Here is a 27,166-nt window from a genome sequence, read left to right as displayed (position 1 = left end):
AATATATTTTAGACTTTTTAGTTATGTTGTTAGAAGATACAGAGTCCAGTAAAGAAGGCGCAAATTCGAACGCTGGAACACAATAAACCAGGACCTATCCAGCTCCAATATTATTTCAGCATGAACTGAATATGTAATAAACTGGAGCAATTTGGATTCCAAGAAATTATATTATGCAGGGCCCAATAAATTGAATAATCCAGGTCCATTGTGTCATGTTAATTGAAGTTGTATACACTAGAACTCAAATATTCCAGGCCGAGATTGAGTACAATAAACTCAATGTTTAAAGGTAGGGCCAATCTTATTCCCACTAAAATATTCAATAACTAGCCCCAAAATTTAGCCCACAAAAATTTATGTCGAATAGTTAGGCCTAATATCAAGCCCACTGAACTATATGCTCAATCCTGGCCCAGTTTGGAGTACAAGAAGATAAATGTCCATTACACCAGTAAGTATATGTAGCCCATTACATAGGCCCATGTTGGAGCCCATGTTGTCCATTACGTTAGGCGCAATCTGTGAGCAACAAACTTAATGTCCATTAAGCAAGGCCCAATAATGGTTCCATTAAATTCAACATCAGGCCCAATCTATAGCCCAACTAACTGAATGTCCAATAAGTAAGGCCTAACCTTGAAGCCATCATAAATTAAGCGTCCGATTACCAGGCCCATTGTTGAGCATAACAAACTGAATTAGGCCCAATATTGAGCCGAATAAGCTGAATATCCAACAAATCAGGCCCTGTATTGAGCCGAAGAAGCTGATGTTCAATATGGGCCTAATCTTGTATCCAAACTCTAAATGTATTTCCCAAAGACCACGAGTGGGCCATAGTCCAGTAAATTGAATCAATAAGGTACAAAATTGAGCCGAACATTAGGGTCTTGTATAACAGGCCCCAACTGAACCCCAATAAACTACAAGTTAAATGAGCCAGGCCCATGATTGAGTTCAATAAATTCAATGCTAAGCCCACTAACTATCCTATAAATTGGGCCCAATATTGAGCCCACAAAACTATGTCTAAGAAATAAGGCGCAATAGATAATCCACTAAACTGACGGTTAAATTTCCGGCCTTATTTTGGAGCCCAAGAAATTAAATATCCATTACAATAGGCCCAATATCTAGCCCATTAAACTGAACATCCAATAAGGCCGAAACTGAGCCCAACGAACTTAATATCCAGTAGGCTAGGCCTCATCTAGAGGCCTATAACTGTATGTCCACTACAATACGCCCAATCTGTAGCCCTACAAACTGAATGCCCATTACACCTGGCCCAATATCGAGTCCATAAATTGAACGTCATGCCCAATATCTCTGCCGATTTAACTAATGCCAACAAATCAGGCCCAAGATTAAGCCCAACAAAAATTAAACATCGCATTACTAGGCTCATTCTATTGCCCAACAAACTGAATCTAATAACGAGGCCCAAAATCTAGCCCAACAGACTGCCTAAACTGAAATTCATTAACACCTTATATATTAGGCTCTTGTTGAGGCCGAAGAAGCTGATGTTCAATAAGGCAGGGAATTGATGAGCCAGACTTCCAATGTTAAGGCCCAATGTTGAGCCCAACAAACTGAATTTTCAATAATAAGGTGCAATAATAAGCCCAACAAATTGCATAAACGGAATTTTCAATAACAGGCCCTATTTTAAAACTTTTGAAGATAAGTAAAATTTATAATTTATAGTTCATAAGTAATATTTTCGTGAATTTAATATAAAAGAATGAATAAAAATTAATGAATTGGATCAATTGTTGGACAATAATTTATAATATTATTAAATTTTAAATAAAAATATTTTTAATTATAATTAACATAGTAAATTACATTTATAAAAAATTGAAAAAATAAATAAATAAAAAAGCTTAAATCGAGTTGTTCATTGGATATTTCTTCGGATAAAACATCAATAACAGAATGGCAGGCAAAGCCGTTCCGCTTCTGCTTAGAGCGACGCCACCTCCACCGCCGTCGCCGCTCTTCAGCTCCGGACCAATCGCTTTTCCGAGAGCGGTTGTGGTGAATAAGCGATTGTACGCCGCGAAATCGAGTCTTGAGCCACCAGATGTTGGGCGATTAGCTGAAACAGCGTGAATTTCTCTCACCTCTCAACAAGTACTTGTTGCGTCTTTTGACCTCTTTATAGGACCGTTTTTTATTTTCCATAATTCTCTTAAATATTGTTTCCCTTTTTGAAATATTTTGTAGGTTGAAGCATTCGCTCCCAAGATTCGACAAGTGATAGACTGATTAGTATCTTCTTCTGTCCATATGCATGCAGATGTGTCTGTGTTTGTAGAGAGCATATTTCTGTGTTGTGTATGGTTTTGGATTTGTAATTCAATCAAATCTTGAGGGTTTTTGTTCAAACAGTCCTTGTGAATATGTTGTCGCTCATTTGGTAATGTAAATGCGCACAGGTCTGAGCAACTTCAGGCTGTTGACCTTTAGAGTATTGAACCAGCCATAAGAGCAGGTGCCTCGACACTCAACTCAAACTTTATCCGTGGGCAGTTAGCACCAACCATATCCGAAATTTCCCGTGTGTGCGTGTATGTTTTGTTCACTGATACTAATGTCTTGTTTATGTACACATCCGAAATTATGTACCTGAAATATTTGATAATAGGTAGCAAAATAGCTCCTTTTATTTATCTGAAATCTTTAATTTAAGTAGGATAAGAATTAGAATGGATAACTGATAAAAATGTGTTTGATCGTTAGGGATGCTATCATAGCAGCTGTGCCATCAAATGATAGGAGTGATTCCTCTCTTCAAACCCATGGGACTGCGGCAGTGCTGCCTTCACTTCTGATGGGAACTGGCTCCCATCAGCCGATCGATATTCATTATCACCAGATTGAGATTAGTTCTGCAATGAAAACGGCAAAGAAGAGCCTAGATCAAGAGTCTTTTGTGATGTAATTCTGCGCATTCTTATGTTCAGCTGGGCTCCCTCCATCATGCAAGAGGTTCAGCCATGTTTTGTATTAATGGCTCCATAGGCATATGTTCAGCTGGGCTCCCTCCATCATGCAAGAGGGTTCAGCCATGTTTTGTATTAATGGCTCCATGGGCATTTGTGTTCTTAGGAATGGAACCGGGTAAGGGAATTAGGATTTGATTGACAACTTGATCAGCATGTTTTAATCTAGATTCTGTAACCCCGACTTTCTTGTCAAAGAGAGAGCAAGAGTATCTCCATGCTCCGTTTCTTGCATTTCACGCCAGTCGACTCCTTGATAATTAGAGAATAATGCATCACACTAGAACTTCGTATTCTGGGCAGAGAGAGTTTGTACTTAGCCCACATATTTGGTGTCAATCATGCAGCTCTATGCGTACGTTCCCAACTGATAAAAATGAAAAAGGAAAGATTTCTTACTTTTAAGTTAAAATGTTATAGGCATCAGTCAGCCCATCTAACTCAGATACCAACAATAAATAATAATATAAATATGCATTTGTGAAACCAGTACAGTTCCTATGGGAATCATGGTGCATGTTTGTTCTCGACATACAACCATAGCATAAACACACGGCTCTGTAAACACCCACACACACGCAAACAATTTGAGCACCTGAAACAGCTCCGTGCAGAATTATCTTGCACTTCACTCGTGAAATGACCTATACAATAGCAGAGGGAAACAAACCGCAAAAAAAAAAAAAAAAAAACCCACAATTGATTTAAATAAGAATTATCAATCTTACTCCACCCTGAATTATGAAGCCAAATGCATTATTATGTAACAGTGTAACAATACCTAATGAGCTAGAGCAAAATTAAAGTATGTCAAAGCACGGGAATATCCCATTTGATATTTACATCGCAAAAGGAATATAACTGCACAACAGAAGGCTACAAAATAAATGCCTCAGCTCTATCTAGTTCTTTTCCCCTTTTTTTATCATTTTCTTTCTCTACTCCTGTGTCAACCCACTCTATTCTCTAAAGGACTAAATAAAACACATTGCAATAAAACCCATGAAAAAAATTGATGGGTGTTAGTGTGGAAATATTTGCTCAGTAAGTTCTATGATTGCCAGAACAAGTTGAAGTCATTACTATACAATGAACGATCCTGAATTTCCAAATTCGCCACATGCCAATTCACAAGCTTCGATTGGATGCATTTACACAAAACAAGTGCAAAAGGAAAAATCCACCATTCACTTTCATCCCTGCGACCATAGTAAACATGGGGGCTACATGAGAAGAACCAGAAGATACAAATGGACAAAAATGTAAGTTCAAACAGCTTAAAAGATACAACTCACACATTCCATGGCTGAAAGTTTGGAATTTTCCTACTGGATTGCGTACGATAGTGAATATACCCACAAATGAATGCAACACCCTGGGCCAACAAGGAGGCAAGCAAAAAGGTTGAGCACATGTACTTGGATTAAAAGGTGAAGGCATCACAACCCATGGCAGGAAATAGAACACGATTCATAAAATAGTAAAAGCAAGTTCTCATGTTTGATTCACACAATCATGGGAATCTTCTCCAAAATCACACGGATCATTTTTTTTCCGTAGATATGTAGATTGATGAGAATACTAGTACAAACAATTATATATCCAAGGAAAACACCTATCACCTGCAACTTCATCCAAGTATTCTCAAAAATCAACCTAGCAACTTTCTGAAGAATGGTATAGGGATTAGTATCATATTCGAATGGAAGTCAAATACAATAGAGCTACTTACAATGTTTATCAAGGATGTGATGTTCCACAAAGCATATACACGTGCAAGACCTGCTGACCGCCTCGGTCCATGACTGAATAAAGCATTGATTCCAGCAGGGAAGGGAAGCAAAACCCCCAGTGGTATAATAAACAACACAAGAAAGACGTCTACTAGGGAGAATGAGTACAACTGGAGCAATGTGAGCAATACTAGACTAAAATCTCCTAGAAGCAGGATAGAGATCACCAAACCAACAAGATCCTGCAGCAGAACATATATGTCATTTTCAGGAAACAATCCTAAAATAACTAAAAATCCATCAGAAAAGGAATTTCATACTTTCAGTTATTTTTTTTTTGACAAGTGCATGGATTGAATTGTGAATTGGGGAGACTATGGGATCGCGACAAGGAAAGAAAGAGATGGATGGATAGAGAGCGAGAAAGAGAGAGATACCTGGTGGCCCACAGGTTTGGTGTTGTGAATTAGAAAAGAGAGGATGAAGAATAAATCTCTTTTCTCCTCAAGCACCTTCAAGCTGTTAATATCTAGAATCCCACCATCAATCTTCCTCCTCGAGTTACCATCAAAGCTCCTCTGAGTTTGACCCAAGTAAATCTTATTTGATGGCTCATCTTTCAGATAAACACCTAAGGCACTGCTTCATAAAAAAAAACAATGTATCAAAGAAACATGCTTGCATGGAAAAATAGTTCAAAGTTTATTTTTGTGTTTTCTTACTCCTTACAACCATACTGCTCTAGGAGGAGCCAGGAGTTTTATAAATGAAAATCATTTCATTAAGATTGAGAACAGATAAGATATAGCAACTAAGGAAGATGTCCCCCAGAGCATGAATTATCACCCAGCTAATAACAATAAACATTTGCACTTCCTCAACCAATGAATGCGATGATTAACAAAGAAAACCTTTAAAATAACTGACTAGACGCTCATGAGTACAGAAAAGTTGGCGTTCGCAAGTTTTGATCAGTTTTGGAGACTTGTAAACCCATACACCCACAGAACTAGCAAAAGAACAAGTTAAATCGTATTTCAGTAGTTAACTAAAAATAATGGAGATTTTAACTCTGTCTTGTTTCAAATTATTTTTTCACGACACTATTAAAATATTCAAGTCGACCAGAGAATCACACGTCCGCCTCAAAGTAAATAAAGATGCATACCTTGAACGCTGTTGAATTCCAGTTTCTCCATCAAGACATGTTGGTGATACGTGGCCAATTTCTTCCTCGACAGCATATATCAGGAGTCCATAATGACAATAGCCATCAGTTGTTGCTTGAAACCAAGCAAGATCCACATGCACACCGTAGGCACTTAATGCAGGATTTGCAAACATTTCAAGCCACTGAATCACTGGGCGAAACTTCGATCTAAGGCAACCCCTTCTTACCAAGCGTAACTGTGCATTTAAACCAGCTACAAAGCGATACCATGTTGTTGGTGGCACAGACTGAAAGAAAAGATTGACTAAGTACACTTCTGTGATTTATTCAGATACAAAGAATGCATTTTCCAGAATTTTCTGGGTTCAAGCGAAAATGGTTTTCAGCTCCTGGGGTTAAACAACAAACCTGACTCATGAGACTGGTGATGATATTGTCGTTATGAAGCGAGAAAGGAGCCATGTAGCTTCCATCACCTCCAAATAATAGAGACATTGGAAACCTTTGATGGAGACGAGGAGGAAGATCACTTCTCTTTTCATCACCCCCAAGGAAAAAGTCCACATAAGCAAGCATTAAATCTGGTGTTGCAGCAACCTACATTTACAAGAATATTTAGTCATATAGTATGACAATCTCATGTTTACAGTTAGCAGCTAAAGGAACAGGGATTGAGAGGAGATCAGCACATGGAGAAGCTCAGAGACATAATAATAATAAGTCTCACTACCAATACATTGTGATAGTTTTAGAAAGAATAAAAGGAAACAAACTAATTTGACGGAAAACATCAAGTTGATAGTAGAATGGACATAAATCACCAGAATGGCATCTACTCACTCATGGCCACCACATTCATCCACCTCAACGAAGAAAAGAGCAAAACCAAAAAGAACTCCCCCTCCCCACCAAAAGAAAAGAAGACCAAAGGGAGTTAAAAGAATCAAATAGAATATTTTCTTTGCAATTGCATGCAGGTTCATTGGCATATACCAAGACAAACTCTATGAAATGAATAAGTTGTGAATGCATAAGTTAAGAAATGAAAAAGAAAAGAAATCCTATTCGATAATTATTTTGCTTGGTTCAACAAACTTATATTCATGTTGAAATAGAATCAGCTATTAAGCATATCATAAGCAACAAGGAACCACTCAAACTCCATGTATTTTTTATGCCCAAAGTCCATTGGATCATCAGAAAATGTTTCTTTGGGAAGACCGGCAACTTAGTACCAGACCAAGACATTTGTTACACAAATCTGCACCATTTCAAAACATGGAGGCATCTATGGTCCATTCAATTTCTAACAACATAGAAAATATACGTGAAATATTAACCTTCAGCCCTTCATAAAGAGCACGTGAACGACAAGAACGTAAGCAAGAATGGTCGTATTCAGATCGCACAAACTCTCGTATTTTCTGCAACTTCATTCTCCGGCGCCATTGTTGCCATGACCATGCGAAAGGATAAGCAAGAATGCAAAGAATGCTGTGTACTGACCCTTCCCACCAGTGATATGCGGCAAGCGCATTGATCTCATCCACGAATGCATTAAATGCACCCTCGTAACTGCCGTTTGAAAATAGCATTTAGATTTCTTTCCCAATTAGGCAGTGTTGGCCAACAACTAAATTAGGATAAATCATATTTGGATTAAGTGGAAAAGGAAAATAACAAAGAGGAATAAATCAAATCAGATGAGACATCCTGATAGCAGATGGAGCTTGCATATCTCTATCAATTTGCAGCATAAGAAAATGTCCAGATGGAAAAGGATTAGGGAGGAAACACTTACACTATTTCTTTCACTTGTTCGGGTGGAGTATGAGGAAGATGCCAAGGTTCACTAAATGTATTTGGACCCATAAAGTACATCCTATGCACATGACTCTGTGACTCCTCCACTCTGTTAGTTTCCAAAACCTGATATGTAAACATTCTGTCAATTTTCATTCTTGATCACACAATTGTACCTAGGACGTACAAAATCATCTTATTCTCCATCCCACAATCAGTATATGTTACAGAACTAAATACCTCATTAAGAGACTCCAGGAAAGGAAATGAGTGATCTATTTGAGAACCCTGCTGCGTAGGAGCAGGGCCTGGTAACTCGTCAACCCCAATGAACTTCATTCGGGCGACACTGAGGACCAAAGCCAGCAAAACCAGAAGGCCCAAAAGCAGGAGGCCAAACAACCAGGGTCCTCCAAATGTATATATCAACTCCTCAAGAGCAGTATAACAATGTGGCATGTGATATCTCTCCGAAAGACATTTGTAAGGACATGGTGTTTCAGTAATACCACCTGCCAGAGCAAACAGGAACCTCATTTAAAAATAAGTTACCGTTTACATGCATTGAATTAGATTTAAGGCAACATAAGAGGAACCAGGAACTTGCGACATCGACACTACAAATATTGTAGTTTGCGGACACTGTCTAGCACAATCAAGAATGTGGTATGAATTTTACAATGTAACTTAAGAAAGTGAAACTGGCATGAAAGATGACACCAATATATAGTTATAATGCAAAGTCCCAATAGACACCACATAATCCCCTCAATTCAGATACCTCGGACATGTACATAAACAGCACGGTTGGGAAGCTCATCTCTTGGACAGGAAAAACAGAGGGATCTATCAGACCCAGTGACATTCTTATAAGTGCCAGCCGGACATTCCTGCAGGAATTTTAAGAAAGACGCCATAATCAGAAATCTGATATTGATTGGAGTGATATAGAGGAAAACGTTATGCCTCCATACCTACTATGCTGTAGTTTACAAAGAGGAAAAACATATTCACTTTATATGATTAATCTGGAATAGAAAAAGACACCAGAGTTCATTCATGGAATATTAACGATGATCTAGCAACTCGATCATATTACAGCCAAGTATTATAGTGTATTGAGCTATTCTGACTCGAACTACTAGGTGACCGCAATGCTCATCCCTGCAGTGAATAGCTTCAGTAACCCCCCCCCCCGGGAGAGAGAAAAGAACAAGTTCAATTATTCCCATCTGCTATAACTCCTTGCACCTATTACCTCTTTTAGGATGTCCAAGAATAGGAGTCCATTTCCCAAATGAATTATTTGCCACCCAAAAGCACCCTCTAAGCAATTATTGGATACCACCAACTTTAAAGACCATATTTAGTGGAATAGTATAAAGGTACACAGAGCTTAAGTACTCAGTAATTAGTGTTTTCCATCAAAAACTTTCAGACTTAATTTTACAAAAAGCCCTCTTGGGAAAAGAATTCATCAACTCAAACTTCTAAACAATGAACTGGGGAAGGTGAAGGTAAACTTGAAAAATACTGAGAAGAAATGAATTATAAACTACCTCGCAAAATATTCCATAAAGCCCCTTTGGGCAAGCTTTTCCACTGACTGTTCCATTTTCGCCTGGGCGGCCCTGGTCAGCACCTAATCCACCCCTATCATGAAGGCAGGCAATCCAATGTTACTGGAAATTTGAAACCCACAAAAAACAAGTAGATGGGGATGATGGATGTTCAAAGCATGTCATGCATGTGAAGAGACCCTAAAGATCAATACATTTTATTAAACCAAATGGTCAAAATTAACACAGTACGGAGACGCAGCTGCATGACTGACAATATTGTTTTAAGTTTCTTCCTGCATAGGATGCTTTGGATGTAGACCATATACAAAGCGTAGAGTCAAACTAATCAGCCAATCCTAGTGGCCAGATGACCAAAAATCTAATATTAAATGAAAACAGCAGCTTTTCAACTGCCAAATAAAATAAGTAGAGGATAGGATCTGTTCCTCAGAAAGAGTTTCACTGACTTAATCAAAAGATGTCCAGCAAAACTTAATTTTCTACAAAGCATAGCCAGCCAGGTAAATTCATAACCTGAAGTTACACCTCAGGTATATACTGCTATTTAAATATTCATCCAATCTACTATGAGCGGTTCTACTTTTTTTTTTATTTATTTTAATCTTGTTCTTTTCTTTGTTCACACGCAAGCGATGGTTTCAAGATTCATGGCATTGTCCATAGATTCGCCAAAATTTCTACTAAAGTCAATATTATAGGAAAAGGGAAGACCAAGAGATAACATAAATATTAAGATAAAATGGGTTTGAATAGAACAAAAAGCCGCAGACAAATAAAATTATTTGTTTTCCTAATGATTGTTACATGCATATGATCCCTGCCTAAAATTAAATAAGCATATGAAATGCATGAACCCTGTAGAAGTTCTACTAATAACAATTATTGCAAGAGAAATTAAATGTGCAAAGAATGGAAAGAAAAAACCTTAATGCCGGTGTAACGACTAAGGAGGGTAGTAATATAATTTGGGAATAAAACTAAAGTAACTCCACATGATAAAAGCAAGATTGGCATGCATGATGCTTCAAAATCTGCAGCAGGAAGTATCTGTACTAACCCTGTAAGAATGCTTCCGTTAACTATAGCTAAGGGCCAATATACATCTCCAGTGGGAATGTCCGACCAGTGAAAATGAATCCTTCCACCACCACCACCTCCACCACCACTCAGGCTACCATGACCTCCAACACTAGATAAATTGCCAGACTCACTGAGGGCCAGAGAACGCAAAAACAACAAGATAGTACCACCAGATCCGCCCCCAAGACCAAAATTTGCATTAGCAGCGGAGAGATTCTTCTTTTGGAAGCTCCCTTGAAAGCTGTCTCCATCTGCTCTAATAGAACCTTCAACATATAAACTCAGCAATGGATGCTCCAAGGAACCCATCACTGCATGGGAAGGGGAAAGGAATAAATCCAATCGAACAGAAGGGTTAAGGTGGCCTGATATTAGTTATTATGAAATCAAAGGCATCCAGTAAACTTCTGAAATTATGGTATTACTAAATCATTAGATGTTAAAACAAACACGAAGATAGGTTCAGAAATAGATTTCACTCAAAATCAACCATATCCATGATCGGAGAGCTACTTCGAGACAATATGGAAAATGTTAATCCCAAGAATGACCAAACACCCAAAAACTAACATTACGTTCTTGGTTTCTTATCACTTTCAGAATGCAATATGTAACCAAATTGCCCTAAAATATGCCATAACAGGGGACATGAGGCAAGAAGCAAAGCAGTGAAGGCTGAAGCACAATTGCAATGTAGCATGCAAACCTCAGAGCATAATCATAAAGTGCTGCTCACTGTTCAATCGCCCAAGCAAAGTCTTACAGTAATATTACTCTTAAACATTCCAAAGAATACACAATGATAATAGATGCCATTCATTAACTGCACTTCTATTACATCATCAAAAGGCATGTCAAATAATTCTAGAACAAACAGTTTTGGATGAAACCTAAAACTCAAGATTGGAAAGTAAGCAAGGCCAACATATGTGTGATCTCCTAGAAAATACAGCATTACAAAAACAAATATAGGAAATAAAGCCATAATTAATGAGCTGAAAAACTTTAGCTCACCCAAAATACCGCCACCAGCAGTAGACATGGCCAAGCTATCATTTCCACTTCCACTACCCAGTTCGCAAGGCAAATTAGCATCTCCATATGATATACCACCATCAATGCAGCTGTCATTATAACAGGCCATACCACCTTTACCTCCATGCCCACCACCACTACCAAGACCATTACTTAATACTATTCCTTGACCAACACCGCCATGGCAGCCTGCTCAACAAGCAAATCCTAGATTGTCAAACATAAGGGAAATATAATCCAATAACATCAATCATAACTCCAAACTGAGGAAAGGAATAAGAACTTTTCCAGTTCATCCCAGATTTCTACAAATGGTCGTTGACACTTGACAGAGTTCTTAGCATGCTGACAATTTACAGAGAGAGAAGGGCATCACATGATGCTTCTTTGTGGAGAGCCGAATCTTACCCATCCCAGTTGTGCTTATAATTCCAGAAGGTTGGACAGCAATAGTTCTGGCTCTATGGAAATGAACAACAGAACCTTCAACAAAACCTTCAACTAGGATATCCTCAACTCGACAGATCTGCATTATAATAAAAGAAGTATTTAAAGAATCTAAGCCAACAGATGTAACTGCATATAACAATAGCAAAAGACAAAAGGCTTGGAATTCTTCTTAATTTTTTAACAGCACCTGTAGGGTAAAGGACAGAGAAGAATTCACATTGCAATCTTCAGGTGGATGAAGCAGTTCGGCAGGACAGTCTTGTGAGTCACAATAAAGTTTTGGCGTCCTAACAAGCAAATCAAAAAATAATTTGGGCAAAACAAGAATAGCACACATCTGATGTTATTTTGACAGGAAGTGGAACTTACACAGCATCATCCGAGGAATTTCTTAAAGGACCTCGCAGAACAGATCCAGGTCCAATCTTCATTACAACAAGAGAAAGAAAGCAAAAGTCAACTAATCAAATATAATTTATTGTAACTATACTTATGTGAGTACAGACAACAGTAGTTATTTATATCACCAGGTACCAGGCACAAAATCAGCTCACAATAGTAGAGTCTTGCTAAGTTAGCAGGAAAAAAGAAAGTATTACACTTCATGGATCGCATGCTAATACATATCAACCAAACAAGCAACATTTTCAAGGTTCATAGAAATTTAGAAGCCAATTGATTTCATCAAATGAAGTAAGCAGTTGATAACTTCTTATCAATTTTATTAATATTGAAAGATGCTGGTATATGGAAAATGCCAGAAAACAATAGGATAAATTCAAGAGGCAACAGAAGACCAAAACATGAAGAATAGAGCCTGTGTAAAAGAAAATGTACTGGTTCAACCAGAAGTACATAATGATCAACCGAGCACGATAAGTGGGACATCTACAACAAAGAGGGAAATCATCAAGTGATAAACATCTCAATGGAGAAATAAGGAAAGGGGCCACCAATTTCAGAAGCAAATTGAGAACCATGAAATTGAGGGCAATTCAGCTTGTCAGGCCAAACAAGAATAGACTACTGAAAGACCCATCTAGAAGAAAAGCCTTTTAACAGACACAAATAAAAATAGAAATGGATTCTCAAAAGAAAAAGAAGATAGTTGCTTACATTGATGCTATAGAACAATGACAAAACTAGGCGTTGAGCTTCTATGCAGTCCCCGGGTCCAGACAAATTCAACAAACCTTGCCCGTGAACCCCCAGGTTTGCATTTGAATGGATAAGGGATGACTCCTGAAGAAGAAGAATACACAGGTAAGCCATGTGTGAACGCCAACAGAATATTGTAGGTAGTGAATGGGGTACTCACTCTCAGGACTATCAGATTACTAGCTTCAAGTGATGATGTCTCAACATTTTCATCTCCACCACCATCTATTAACATCCTTGAGTTCCACATTAAGAACATTTTAACAGACATGCGAAGAGCCCCAAAAACCTGGACAACGATTGCAATGAGAAAATTCCATACTTATTAAACATCTAAATGCATTACAGCAAATCAAGAAATGCTGATATAAGCGCAACATCCCTCCACAAAATGCTGGTACAAGCAATTTGTAAATGTAACAATGGTTTATCTAGGTGAATGCACATGAAGAAACCAAAAGGAAGGGCAAGTATGCCAATCACTCTATACAATTTCCCATAAGGCAAAAAAAAACTGTCACTTACTCTAATTACAGAATCACTCATTAACAACTCTTCTGCCAATAGCTCAAACTCTGACATCGAATAATGTGCAAGCCCAAAACTCAACACTCCTCCAGACAAGAGGCTTATTTGTCCTTGAACCTTTATGCATGAAAAAGGCTGTATTAGATTCTTACGTGCAAGAAATGATAAGAACATATATAGCTTTCAAAATTGCCAACAAGTCCAAATTTCAGTAGTTTTAGGATCACAGCATAGGCACAGACTGACTTTATCAACTCAAAACATATACTCCTGAAAATTAGCGCCCAAACATGGTAGATGTGGCTGAAAAGTCCGATTCCACTAACCTGGACGCGACTCCACAGCAAAGGAACAGCAGCCTTTGCCTGATTCCGGATATAGACATTTGTTAAAAATGGTTGAGGAAAGTCCATGAGAAGCGTATCTGTATATGTAGATTTGTGATTGTTGCTGACAGTAAGGCTACGAGGAACAGCATCATAAAATGTTCCCGCAGCACCTGCATTTTCAGGGCAACCAAGACTGCTTCCACCTGCAATATAAAACATGATTGTGAAGCTTGAATGGCTCAATCGTCAGTCTCATAGATGGGTGCTGTAAATTTATGAGCTTTTTCATCAGACCACTTGTATATAGCTTCAGCACATGGACCAACTTATTTGCTTTAGGCATGTAAATCCAAAGACAAGAAAAGAAATTTACCAGTAAGCCTAAACTTATCACATGATAACCATATTCCAAAACCAGGATTATCGGTAATGGGGTATAGGAACTGGCTGAAAATGTAGACTCAACGTGTAAGTTAATTTCCTAGTATCAACATTCTACCCCACATTGAGCAGAAACAACATAATCTGCAGCCACTAATAGAAGATTTAAAAAAAAAATCCTTTTTTAAACTCTTAACTTCTTCATCAAATAACCAAATAATATAATAGTCACACTTTCAGATACAAGGAAATCAGCTCCATCTTACTCCAGGAGAAGGCTCCTAGCGTGGAGACAAGGAGAGTGGTCCACAATTGGTTGGACTAACACATCTACTAGTCAAGCATTACATATCCAAAACTGTCTTTACTCAAAACCAAAACCGAAGAAGAGACCAAAACATGACAATGGATATGATTCATACTCAACAAAATGGTGCCACATTCTCTATCCCTGATTTCCCCTTAAAAGACAAAGGAAAATGAAAAAGATAAAAAGTCGTTGATGGAAAAACCAACAGCAAAACTGTTGCTTGGGTCCTGAAACGTGGTAACATTTGATTAGATTGCATTTTACAGCTAAAGTCCTTGGTAAAACATATGAAAGCTTTACCTCTCTCTGAATTCTAACAAGAATAACAGTATAACACAAATATCCAGGTCATACCATGTACAGCAATGACTGGTTCATCGTGCCTGCTAAAAATATCAACCGAAACTCTACCACCACCACCTCCAGCATAACCACTACCACCACAAGCACTTATATTGCCTATTCCAATCCTGCACTTTACAAGAAGAAATGTAGTTAAAATAAATCCAATGTGTTTCAACACTTTCCATTGACTCCAGATAGAGCAGATATTTCTCCAAACATCAAAAGTAGACAAGAGTACAGGATCAGCGGAAGACTACAAATGAAATGACACAGGAAAACCAAAATGGCCTGTTTATTCATCATTTAGATATGCTAAGAAAATCACAAAAAATATTATTGAGAAAAAGACATTAATATTCGTGCTTTACATCTGAACATGGAACAGCCATCCATGACACAAGGTTTTAACAGTATTCAAAGGTGGAAAAAAACCAAGCTCGTGGATGCCACAATGGACAGACCATTAGTCACAAGAGGATACAAACCAAAATGCTGAAGAAAGCAAATTAAAGCATTTTGATTTCTGAGAATGGATATAAAACCAACATGAAGAAACCATATACTAAAGAAAATATATGGATTCGATGACATTTTGCAAAGAAGTGGATGTTCAGGTTATGCAGATGGTCTTTCCCAAAGTTGACCTCATCAAATAGTACTTCCACAGCTTTTTCTGCGGAAAATGATGAAGAGCAAGGATAGTACACTCTATCCTAACAAGAATATTTTTACAATAAATATTTATAGCATTCACTTCTAATATCAGTTACTTCAACTGTTGAATACATTGTCTGGCCCACAGAAAGGTCAACTTTGAAACAGCTTTCAATGGCATTAACACATTCTGGACAAACAATCCTGAATGAGCTGACAATGAATCATCACCACTCTTCAAATTTTGGTAAGCAGGATCTTAGCAAAGTGTGGTGCTAGAAAGACAAGAAAAGAAACACAAAACAAGCAATCTTACAGTGTTGTATGATTGCTTAGAAAGACGAGACTAGATTAACTTCAAGCAGTATACTGATAGCCAATATCGGTCAACAAAGTATGAAAATTCAAGATATTGTCTAAAATTTTAAATCAACATTTAGTTAGGAGTGTTTAGTATGGTTTTACAGTCACAGACAAACCCACAAGAAGACCACAGAGTGAAGTTGCTAAAATGCAATAATGGCGCCCTCAACAAAAATCATTAGAACGATAACATCATTGGTGGCACACACTAACTCAGACCAGGTATAAGTACAAATTCCAGAGTTAAGTCCCCTCTGAAACTACATCATCCACTTATCATTCAAACCATAACCATAGAACAAGATTCACTAATCAAGCTTACAGTGCCAAGCTACAACCAAAATCAGTTAGTGTTTGGCAGTTAATCCTATGAGTTCACACTTTTAAACATCACATAAAGCAGAATAAACTCCTATTAAGAGAATAACCGGGAATTTACATCTTATAAGCCTTGATGTAGATGCTGCCTCCAGATCCACCTCCACCTTTGACACCCCCATCTCCGCCATCAGCCAAAACACTGCCATTCACCTCCAACAGCTTCGATACAAGAAACATCACCCTCCCTCCTCCTCCACCCCCATAATCAACCTCCCTACTTGTTGTCCCACCTCTACTCCCATAACTCCAGGGCTTCCCCAAACTTGACCACGAATATGCATCCCCACCCCACACATCTTCAGGAAGCTTACTCTTATCCTTCAAACATGCTGCACCCCTGCCCCCATGCCCCCCACCCGCTCCATCCACTCCTTGCGGTGTACCACTAGTCTGAGGGGGGGGTGACCCGGCCAACCCTGTAGTGTTAACAGAAGAACCATTCCCAAAACTGGCGTTATCTGAGACCAACTCAAAAGTGCCACAGATTATCGATGAATTCTCACCCAAAGTAAAGTTTCCAGTAACATTAATCGCAAGCTCGCATCCAGAGAACGATGAGCAATTCACAGTAACATTTGGCGAAATCACAAAATTGCCCTTGCCTTCTACATAGACATCCTTCGATAGGTTCAAGTTGGAGACTATTTGACAAGTGGTGTCTAAGGAACCAATGCCGCCGAGATCGGACTCGCATGAGAGCGACGGCGGATGCGGCGGAGGAGGGGGCGGCGCTGGCGGCGTGTATTACTGGTGGAATAAAAGAACATCCGAGTCGAAATCCAAGTCAAAGTCCGACTCCGCTAAAGCAAGAATCGAACTAGGGTTTGCGGCGATTGACAGCAATAGGACTACCACCAATCCTATCACGTGATGTGGGAGTGTGAAACGAAGCATGGAAAAAGCCATCGACTGGCGACAATAGTCATCACATCAGACCGCCGGGAGTAGAAGAATGAGAAATGGATTGCATCTCTACAAGTATTTCGAATCAAAACCCTCAACAATTAAATCTCCGCAAAAGAGGCACGCCGGTCGTGATTCTCTACAAACTCACAGTACGCGTGTGAGTGCGTGCTGCGAGATGCATGTGTGTGTACAAGAGCTATAGATACAGAGGTGTGTATGTATAGGTCAGGATGGGGTTTTGGGAAGAAAAAGGGTAGAAAAATGGGTTTAGACAGAGAGTGAGAGAGAGAGAGAAAGTTGAGAGAGAGAGGGTGGTGTTTAATTTTTTGGGGTGGGGGAGAAGGTGGCAACTGGCAACACACCACAGTTATAATTTTCTCATCCATCTCCTAATTAAATTGAAAATTGTTGTGAAAAGTAATTCTACTATTCTAAACTTCACTTTTTCACTACCTAATTCTGTCTTTGACTTTCTTCTTTTCCCTTTGAAGTTTTTAACACCAACAAATGGAAATGGAAGTTGGTTACCTCATAAATCCAACATCGTATTCTTAGAAAATTATCACTATCTTCATTCGCTGCTCACTGTCTTCTTAATTAGATTACATACAGGAGATTACCACTTTTATGCTTCTTATTTATTATTCCTACTAATTTGTAACTATTAATATAAATAAATAAAGGGGATTCCCACCAAACTTTTGAACTCTGACTGTACCCATTATTCACGTGGAGGGTTCTTATTATTATTATTATTTAATTAATTAATTATGCAGTTTTTTAGTAACAAGTTTAATGCAATTTAGAGCTAATTAACCCTCTGTAAAAAAAATATCGATTTATCCCTCTGTATTTTTTAAGGATGTAACTTACTTTAATTTCTATATTTTAAAAAATATAAGACGATAAATTGCTATTTATTTTTTCATTAAAGATAATTTGCTCATTTATAATATCATAAAAATTACTTTCTTTTGATTGCGGGGAATGGTGCACGAGTACCACCAAAAAGTAAACACTAAAATGCCTATACATATTTATCTCCATATTTCCCATAATTTGCATTAATAGAATTTTGTTTTTCAGATCCTTCTATATTTCTAATGAAAATCACTCAAATACAAGCCCAAACTGAACTGATAAAAAATACTTGAGACCTGATATATTACTTTATGGTATAAAATTTCGACCATGTCAGATATTTTATAGTTTAGTGTCTATTTTATAAAATCACACAAATCTTAAAGGATAATTCACTGAAGTATTTCAAATAATAATTTCAAAAGTATTAAACCATTCAAAGATTTGCCAACAAATATAACTCTGTATTAACTTGGAATTTAAAAAGTATTTTCGCCATAAAACACAACTGGGATATAATATTTTCTGGCAAGGAGAAAAAAAGGCATGCACATTTTAAACTTAAAAGGTCCCAATCACACAAACAACTAAACTAGCTAAATAAAAAAAGAAACTATAGGATTAAAGGTGGAAAAGAGTCAAATCATATTGTATATCCTAATATTAGAAAAAAAAAAAAAAAGTGTACTCCACACTCACAAGCGGCAATTGATGATATCACCACGTCTATTTTTTTATGAAGCAAAAATGCTCTTTAACTGATAAGATTTCTAATTTAATTAATTTTTAAATTTTTAATATATTAATTTATATATCTTAATCTTATTTATAATATATTTTAAATATGAAATATTACATATTAAAAGAAATGACGATTGAGACATGGACTATTGTGAATGAAAGGTGGCTCAATTTTGGACGTGGAAGGCAAGAATTGTGTTGAATTATAAGGTGCTTTTTTGAAGTCACAGTTTTGAAGTAGGGACTAGAGAAGGGATAAGCTGCCAAAATGGCTCTCTCAACAAATTAGAACTGAAATTCCTATAAGCGGACACATGTACTAAAAAACGAAGAAACTAACAAAAGCGTGTGACGTGTATTTTGTATGTGGACTGATAAAGTTGTACACCACGACTTTGCTTCACTAGGAAGTAGCTTGTGATTATCACAAAACAGATTATTAAAAGAAATTTCAAAATTAAAATATGCAGTTTTGTCTCTATAATTCTAATCAAAATGAGAAAAGCACTTGCTAATTAAATCCCTTGAAACAAATTATAAACATACAATAGCCTTTGAAATAGAACTGATGTTTTGTACTTTTTTTCTTCTCTAAATGGGTGAATTATCTTACTATTAAGCGACAGCATTGTTTTTATGGTCTGTTACTTTTTATTTTTTTATTAATTTTTTCTCTCATTTTTATATTTTTATGTACCTAATTAAAAATTTTTAAGTAATAATTAGTTTTAAAATTTTAAAATTAATTGTACATGTTGTAGCTGGCATGATAGAGTTGCTAATTTGTAACAATATTTAATTTAAAGGTTGATGAGTATACACGTGTCACCCCTGCCAAAAGACCGAATTACCCTTCATTACGGGCATTACAGTCATTTCGCGATCAGGATTCGCGCCTTTTGTAACGGGCGGGTCGCGGAGGACCCGACCCGGGTCGCACAGACTGATTGAAAACCCGGACAATGACAGTCGCTCGATCAGAACGCGAGCCGGTAGGATAAGGCCCCGTGGCCCAGTACTTGATGTCCAACTGTGCTCTATAAATAGACCCCGATACGCCATAAATGAGGTAACTGTGATGCATTAATTGAGTTCGAACTTTGAGATCGCATACATTTCTCTCGATCAACCTAACTTGAGCGTCGGAGGGTCATTGTCGGGGACGTGCCCGACGAGCTCACAGTTCGTGTTTTATTCTTAGGGAACCCAAAATCTGATCTAGGAAGAGTTAGACCATCTGCAGTGAGATCGTCTCAGGAGATCGCTAATTTCGACCCGGATCAAAGGTAAATGTCAATTCAAATGAAATTCATAGATTATATTTAGTAGAAAAAGAATAAGAATGATGTTGTCCCACATAGAAAGATCGAGGGATTACTTTGAGCAATGAAGAGGATATATAAGGAAAATGTGGGTGTAGAGTTGTTGCTCTCTTATTATTCGTCCCACATGGCAAATTTATTGAAGAACTAAACTGATTATAAGGTTGAAGATTCAAGCATAATTCTAAATGTTCTGAAAGTCAAAGTGAATGTGAGGAAATCCTATACGTGTGTTGTCGTTTTACTTGCATTGACTGTGGGTGTTATGCTGAATGTTTGAATATATACATTTTTGCAGTAGACACATTTGATTTAATCTAGAAAAATATAAACAATTTTAAAATCTTCTTTTTTTCCAGTCAAAAAAGTTTCAAATTTAAAAAACTTGTTTTAAAACATTTTTAATGGCAATTCGAAATAGCAAACTATTTTGAATGTTTGTTAAAACCGATTTATGAGGTTGTATTAATGCTATTGGTGCTGGAGCTTATAAAAAAGCTGAAGCATTCCTCACTTCAACACACAGCTTAAGAATACAAAACACCTGATATGCATTCTCTCTCTGTTTTGCTCAGTTATTCCTCAATCCCATTTCGGGTTTTACTCGTACTTCGGAAGAAGTTGCATAATATATGGTGCACATATATACGAGGCGTATAATTTTTTTAAGACAAGCATAAATTTTATGCGATTCGATTAGTATTTGTATTGAACAAGTAACAACTCTTACCCAACTAAGTTTACTATTTAATTTTCGTTGACAGCATATCTAACTTATTATTATTCTGATTTTGTTCATACGTAGTTGTTTCGCAAAATAATTCTCAAAAAATTGGTTATATTAATTCTGTTAATATTATTATATGATTGTTTTCGAAATGTATTACGATTGCTTAACTTTTCCCAACAATATACAAATATTTAAGTGTACTAGACATTCTAATTTACGTATATCCACCAGCTATCAGTTGGATTTATTTTGTCGGGTTATTGTGTTATTCAATTTTCTAGTACAAAATATGTGATGAGATTTAATATCAATCATATTAAAATCATAAAAAAAGAAGAAACAAATAAAAGTTTATTTAAAATAATGGAAAGTCCACATACCCTTTTGATACCATAAATTATTTTCATAATTTCATTTTTTTAAGAGTCAATTTGGACATTTTGTAAGATTATGATATCAAAGTCCCATGACTAAAAAAATATGCATTATGTTTATTTTCATTTTTAAATTGTTTATGAGACAAATCAAAACATACTCAATATTTGCCACCATTTAAAAACACCTAATTTTAGGTGTTTTTAACTGTTTTAGTATAAATACATACATATATATATACACACACATATACATAAATATATATAAAAAAGACATGATTTGACAGCGAGTAGTAATTTTTGTCTCCCCAAACACAACATTAAACATATAATAATTATTTTAAATTATCTCAAAAAACAAACATACATATTATCTCTAACACGCACTTATGTATCTTTGTTTTTCTCTCTCTGTCTCCATAAAATACAACAAAAGACTTAGAAAACGAATCCAAACATTGTGATGAATTTGCAAAAGGTAATATATTCGGAAAAAAGTTTTGAGTTTGCAACTTTTAGCTCCAAGGAGTTAAAAGAGAAGCAAACCAACTACCCACCCACAATAACAAACTTTAAATAAACAAATGAGAATGAACTGTCAGGCAGTAATTATACACACATTACCATTAATTATTTTTATTTCTATTTTTCAGAAAATAAAAAAGAAAAGAGGGTTTTTTCTCCTTTTTTTTTAAATAAAATATTTGTGCAGAAAATTTAATGAATAGAGCAAGTGGTAAATTTGTAGGTTAGCCAGTTAACCTGATCGTATGAGGTCAAGATTGTGGGGCCCTTTTAATGTTGTGCCCATTTTTCTCCGCTGGAAAAGTCATTTTCTTTCGCTTTCAAACGCTGGTGGGCGCTAAACTGCACTTTTTGAAGACAGCTCCAATCTCAACTACCCTACTACTTCCATTGGTAAAATGAATTGATGGCTGAATTCTACCTTAAATTTAATATAATTATGAATATTTTTTCAACTAAAAATTAATTATACAGTTATTATTTCATCCGTATTGTTTTTTATAAAAAAAAGAAAAATATTTGAAAAATATAAAAGAAAATCCGAGAGTGGATAAAGAAAAGTATTTTAATTTTTTTTAAAATTATAATTTATAATTTAGGCAATTCACCCACAAAAATTAGATGAAAATTCAATGGAGACTAACGAAATGGGGTCGTTGTTAGGCGGACGTCAAAATCAATGAAATATTTATAATTATGATAAATTTTATGAAAAAATTGCAGTAATTTACCTAAATAAATATATTGTAAAAAAGTGAATTACTTATTAATAAATAAAAAAGAATAAGTGATGGGTGAATTGCATTTCACCCCATGTGAAAAAAAGGCTTTTTCAAAAAGCGGATAAATTCAATTGATTATTATTATTCGAATCTTCATCAATAAGTTATATTATTAATTTATGATTAAATGCAGTAGTGGTAATTGGCAATCAAATAACATGATTACTGAATTAATTTTAGCGATAATTACACTTTCCTCCTCTTAAATTTAGTATAATTACACGTAGACTCTCTGTAGTTTGAAAAATTATATTTAGTACTCTGAGGTTTGCTTCGTCTAACAAATAAATTCCATGTTAATTAAAATTTACTCAATTTGTTGATATAACAAAAAATTAAATTATATTGATATTTACCCTTAATTGACTTAAAACCAAGTGCGATTTTTACCCAAGGGTTTGCTACTTCAGGTCTTTTAACTGAAATACACGAATCCACAATATTAGTACCCACTCTTCAATCAGAGTGGCTAATAATGCACGTAAGTATGAACACTAGCCAATAGGCTTTTCTCTCATGCCTTTCTTCGTTCATGGTTCGATATTTTGGTGTCCTAGGCGTAGAGGAACCACACCAATCCATCCCGAACTTGGTGGTTAAGCTCTACTACGGTGACGATACTGTAGGGGAGGTCCTGCGGAAAAATAGCTCGACGCCAGGATGATCAAAAGCTTAACACCTCTCGTTCTTATTACTTTTTCAACGAATAAAATGAAAAATCAAAAGGTCGTCTTATTCAAAACCCCAATTATGACATCCCTTCTCTCCCACTTCATACCTCGGAACGCACCGTTCTTATAGAGATAAACGCGAGTAGAGAAAAATACAGACATGCTGCCACCCTTATAGATAGATAAATACACTAAGACATCCTCCCACCATAATACAAGCAGAGAATAACACATGAAGTCAAGTCGAGCAAGATTTTAAAGGTTTTCGATCTAACTTCCTTTATAATGTGAAGATATACCTCCTCACATGCATTAATGCGTGAAGACGTATGATGGTAATTTGATCATAAAAAAATACATTTGACCTGCTATAAGTCAGTAATAAGTCAATTAAGGGTAAATATATATATTTTTTTCTAATTTTTTTTGTTAATATCATCAAATTCGGTAAATTTTGACTAATGGATGAATTTGTTTATTAAATGAAAACAAATCTCAAAAGTGTTGGATATAATTTTTCAAATTATAGAGAATTTATCTATAATTCCGCCAAACTCGTAACGAAGGAAGTGTAATTATCCCTTAATTTTAAGTTAATCGATCACCTTAAAAATGGGCCTTTAGCCCAGTTGGGGGCATTAGCGTAGAATGAGTGAATGATTACTCTCTCTCTCTCTCTCAGCAATTCCATAACTTTGCAGGTTTACGAGAAAAACTCATGACCAAACTCACTACTGCAGATAAAGTTGCAATTTTGGTCCAAAAAATATAGGATGATTTGTAATATTTAATTTATACTTTTTTAAATAGTCACTGTTAATTCTATATTTTAGAAAAATATTAATCTCATATTTTAAAAAAATATTGCAAAGCTAATTCCGAATGTTGTAAAGTTAGTCTCAAAGTTGTAAATATTTTTATAATGGCATTAACTTTGAAAACTTTTTTCCTAAAATACGAGAGTAATATATATTAATTATTTCAGGAAGCATGTTGTTTAATATTACAAACCAATTATGGGATGAAAATTGCAATTTTCTCCACTACTGCAAGTCTGCAACATTGATTTCTTATTAGTTTTGGTATTGTTCTAGTTTTGAGAAAAACCATTTCAACACTAAAATAGGATGTAATTATTGCAGGGAGAGTTAGTTAATTGGTTTCAACCAACGTTCACTATTTGGCCCCTATGCGGTCTACAATCTGAACGGTGGGTTGTCGCGAGAGGTATTATTTATTTTAATTTTATATGAATCTTAAGAATTTTGTTCCGAGAAAATAATTAGTGATGAGTTAGAAATTTTAGGGTTTATAAGCCGCGCAAATTTGTCATCTTTAATAATATGAAACTCATTATAGTATCATCAATCCTCAAACGAGAGGTTTGGGATGGACACATATTCTAGTTCACATAAATGGCGGCACCACATGATACGTCTCGCAAAACGATCAATGCCCGGGTATTGTTCACTTCGAGATTTTGCCCTAAAAAATATTTAATGTTAGTTAGAGAAGCATTAGAGCTTATAAGCTACTAAAAGACTAAAAATGCTCGTTTGCAATAAACGTTGAACGTGTGTCGGTATTATGTGCCAAATAATATAACGGGGTTTAATTTAGATGTTTCGTAATTATAAAATGACATGTTTGAATTTCACTAATATCTATTATAATACCACTTATTAATCAATTAGAAATTATTATTTAATATTGATAAGCAAAGATTAAGTGAGAGTCTTAATATGAAGGCATATATAACTGATTATCTAAAAAATAATAAAAAAAACCCTATTACTAGAAATTAAATATTTTCATGTCACAATCATCAAAAGAATTGTTTCTTTCTTGCACACTGAGCAATACCCATTATCAATTTGGGGGTAAAAAAAAGAAAGAAAAATGTAATAATGAGTTGTTTGAGTGTAGGAATTTAATAAAAGGTAGCAGAAGGGCCCATCAGCATGTTTTCTTTGTCTAGAAATGTGAAAAATAAATATCATGGGAATCAACAATTTCCATAACTGGTAGAGAAATAAACCATTTTCAAGGCATCAAAGTTAGGAAGGAGTCGAGTAGAACGAGCCATGGAAAGCCTAAAATCGCGGTTTCGGGTAGGGGGATGTGCCCCGCGGCAGGGGTCAAATAGTTGGCAACTCCGGAAACGCGATTATTGCACAGCCAGTTTTCAAGTATTTTTTCACTTACCTCATGTGCGCTTTATGCACTTGTTAGAACATCAAGATATTCATAAGGGTAATTGCACCGTTTTTCTAATAAAATTTTGTGTAATTATATATAAATATTAATATGATTTAAGAAACTACATATAGCATTTGTGATGTTTGTTTTTGTATAATAAATAGATCCATTCCTTAGTTAAAATTCACCGAATTTACTGATATTAACTAAAAGAGTGCATGAAAATTCATATTTACCCCAAACAGGTCAAATAATTATTTTTTTCTGATCAAACTACCCTTCTACGTTTTCACGCACTAATGCATGAAAGAAGGTATATTTTCGTTCTTATAAGTCAATTGTGGGTATAAGATGGAGTAGATCATAAACGAAGACTTTATATGCTGAAATATATATATATATATATGTATATACATGTTTTGTGTGGGTGTGTATGTGCACGAATATTTATAACGTGTAATAAAAGTATTCAAGACTTTAATACCATTTACCCGATTTTTTCTTTTTGTTCTACATATTTATAATTTATTTTAAGTGAAACAAATATCAGATTAATCTTTTCAATGTTAGGCGGGGAGGTGGGGTTGGGGAGTGGTTTGAGCACACACTTAGCCATGGAATTGTGACTTTTAATCAAGAGAAGCAACGTATATTTCAGTAAAGTTGTGTTTTTTTTAAAAAAAAACCTTAAACCAAAGTATAAATTATAACGATATAAATATCACATAATTATTTGAAAAATTACTAACATTCTCATGATTTTAACGACCATCCAACAAGTAGCCAAATTTGTTAGTTTTCGTTAAATTTTCATCCACTTTTTTTATGGTGAACCAACCAAATGCTTTTATGAATTATAATTTTATTTATTTTTTAAAATTTTATGAATTTTTTTTATGAATTAAGTGGATAAATTTTTTCATTTACTTTGTTCGATTTTTTTACAATTTTTTTATTTTATTAAAAAAAAGCACTAGAGTAAAGTTGATAATTTGAACCCTCTAATCAAGAACAACACAATTTCATTAAACATAAAAAAATATTTGTAATTTTTCAAACAATGAGGACGAGCTAGTTTTAATTTTCACCAAATTTAGACATAAAAACTACACTTGTTTTCAAATCAGATTAGATTTTCCATTGCATTTCCTACATGACATTTTTATATTAAATGCAATAAAAAGTAGAAAGGGGATTTGCAATTAAAAAGTTAAATTAGTTGAGTGAGGGTTGGTTGGGGGGTGAGTTGGATGGGAATTGGAGGGTTTTCATAAAATGGCAGCAGAGAGAGATTCCAATTCCTCCTTTACCCATCAGATCATACCAATCCAAACACAGAAGAAAACAAAATGAAATGTTTCTACACCAAAGAACTCATATTTGCAAGTAACAAATCTACATGAAAAGCAGCAATTCTGTAACTCAGTTATACTCAGACCAGCTTCCCACTTATTGCATATATACATAATGGCTCAAAATTTTGAGAGAATCCTCATTCCTCAACTTTGCAAGAGCTGCCCTCTCTATTTTTCTTATCCACTCTTTGCTTACACAAAACAGCCTCCCGATTTCCTCCAGCGATTTGCACTGACGGTTTCCTAGTCCGAATCTTAGTATCAAAACCTGCTTCTCTCTTGGCTCCAACCCATTAAGAAGTCTGTGAACGTCGTTTATCATGTGTTGTCGGATCACCGTTTCTTCTGGGCTCAGTATCGATGTATCAGGTGCAATTTCCTG

The 27,166-nt window shown here is 35.7% G+C and overlaps 2 protein-coding genes and 1 long non-coding RNA gene across 5 annotated transcripts in view; 1 reads left to right on the top strand and 2 right to left on the bottom strand.

Annotated features, from left to right (window-relative positions):
- On the top strand, positions 1,908–3,433 carry LOC105164706. Of its 2 annotated transcripts, XR_002287354.1 has the most exons (4): positions 1,908–2,142; positions 2,236–2,346; positions 2,448–2,579; positions 2,752–3,433. It is a non-coding gene; the product is annotated as an uncharacterized LOC105164706 (long non-coding RNA). The 2 variants fall into 2 exon arrangements; XR_848049.2 differs by having other exon boundaries at positions 1,909–2,142; positions 2,236–2,579.
- LOC105164705 lies at positions 3,747–17,589 on the bottom strand. The gene is made up of 22 exons (XM_011083424.2): positions 16,377–17,589; positions 14,930–15,045; positions 13,882–14,087; positions 13,553–13,672; positions 13,188–13,316; positions 12,986–13,111; positions 12,239–12,294; positions 12,057–12,156; positions 11,828–11,945; positions 11,399–11,608; positions 10,362–10,695; positions 9,281–9,374; positions 8,503–8,611; positions 7,962–8,233; positions 7,720–7,847; positions 7,259–7,493; positions 6,327–6,515; positions 5,916–6,205; positions 5,185–5,386; positions 4,747–4,989; positions 4,310–4,389; positions 3,747–4,213 (listed from the first exon to the last, which is right to left on the bottom strand). The coding sequence occupies exons 1-22, from the start codon at positions 16,493–16,495 to the stop codon at positions 4,066–4,068; spliced, it is 3,624 nt and encodes a 1,207-aa protein (XP_011081726.2). The 5' UTR covers positions 16,496–17,589; the 3' UTR covers positions 3,747–4,065.
- LOC105164704 (RNA polymerase sigma factor sigC) overlaps positions 26,701–27,166 on the bottom strand; it is a 3,836-nt gene continuing 3,370 nt past the window's right edge. For both annotated transcript variants that reach the window (XM_020695117.1, XM_011083422.2), the window contains one exon: positions 26,701–27,163. In XM_020695117.1, coding sequence (XP_020550776.1) covers positions 26,879–27,163 — 285 coding nt within the window. In that variant the 3' untranslated portion in view covers positions 26,701–26,878. The remainder of the gene's footprint in view (positions 27,164–27,166) is intronic.

This window comes from Sesamum indicum, linkage group LG6 (assembly GCF_000512975.1).
Source record: "Sesamum indicum cultivar Zhongzhi No. 13 linkage group LG6, S_indicum_v1.0, whole genome shotgun sequence".
Lineage (NCBI taxonomy): Eukaryota > Viridiplantae > Streptophyta > Magnoliopsida > Lamiales > Pedaliaceae > Sesamum > Sesamum indicum.
This window is presented reverse-complemented; position numbering and strand designations above follow the sequence as displayed.

Coding starts and splice junctions, on each gene's coding strand:
- LOC105164705 (XM_011083424.2), bottom strand. CDS start 16,495: ATGTTTCTTGTATCGAAGCTGTTGGAGGTGAATGGCAGTGTTTTGGCT. Junction 8,612..9,280: donor TTTATGGAATATTTTGCGAG/GTAGTTTATAAT, acceptor AAATTCCTGCAG/GAATGTCCGGCTGGCACTTA. Junction 4,390..4,746: donor TCACATCCTTGATAAACATT/GTAAGTAGCTCT, acceptor TTGTTGGCCCAG/GGTGTTGCATTCATTTGTGG.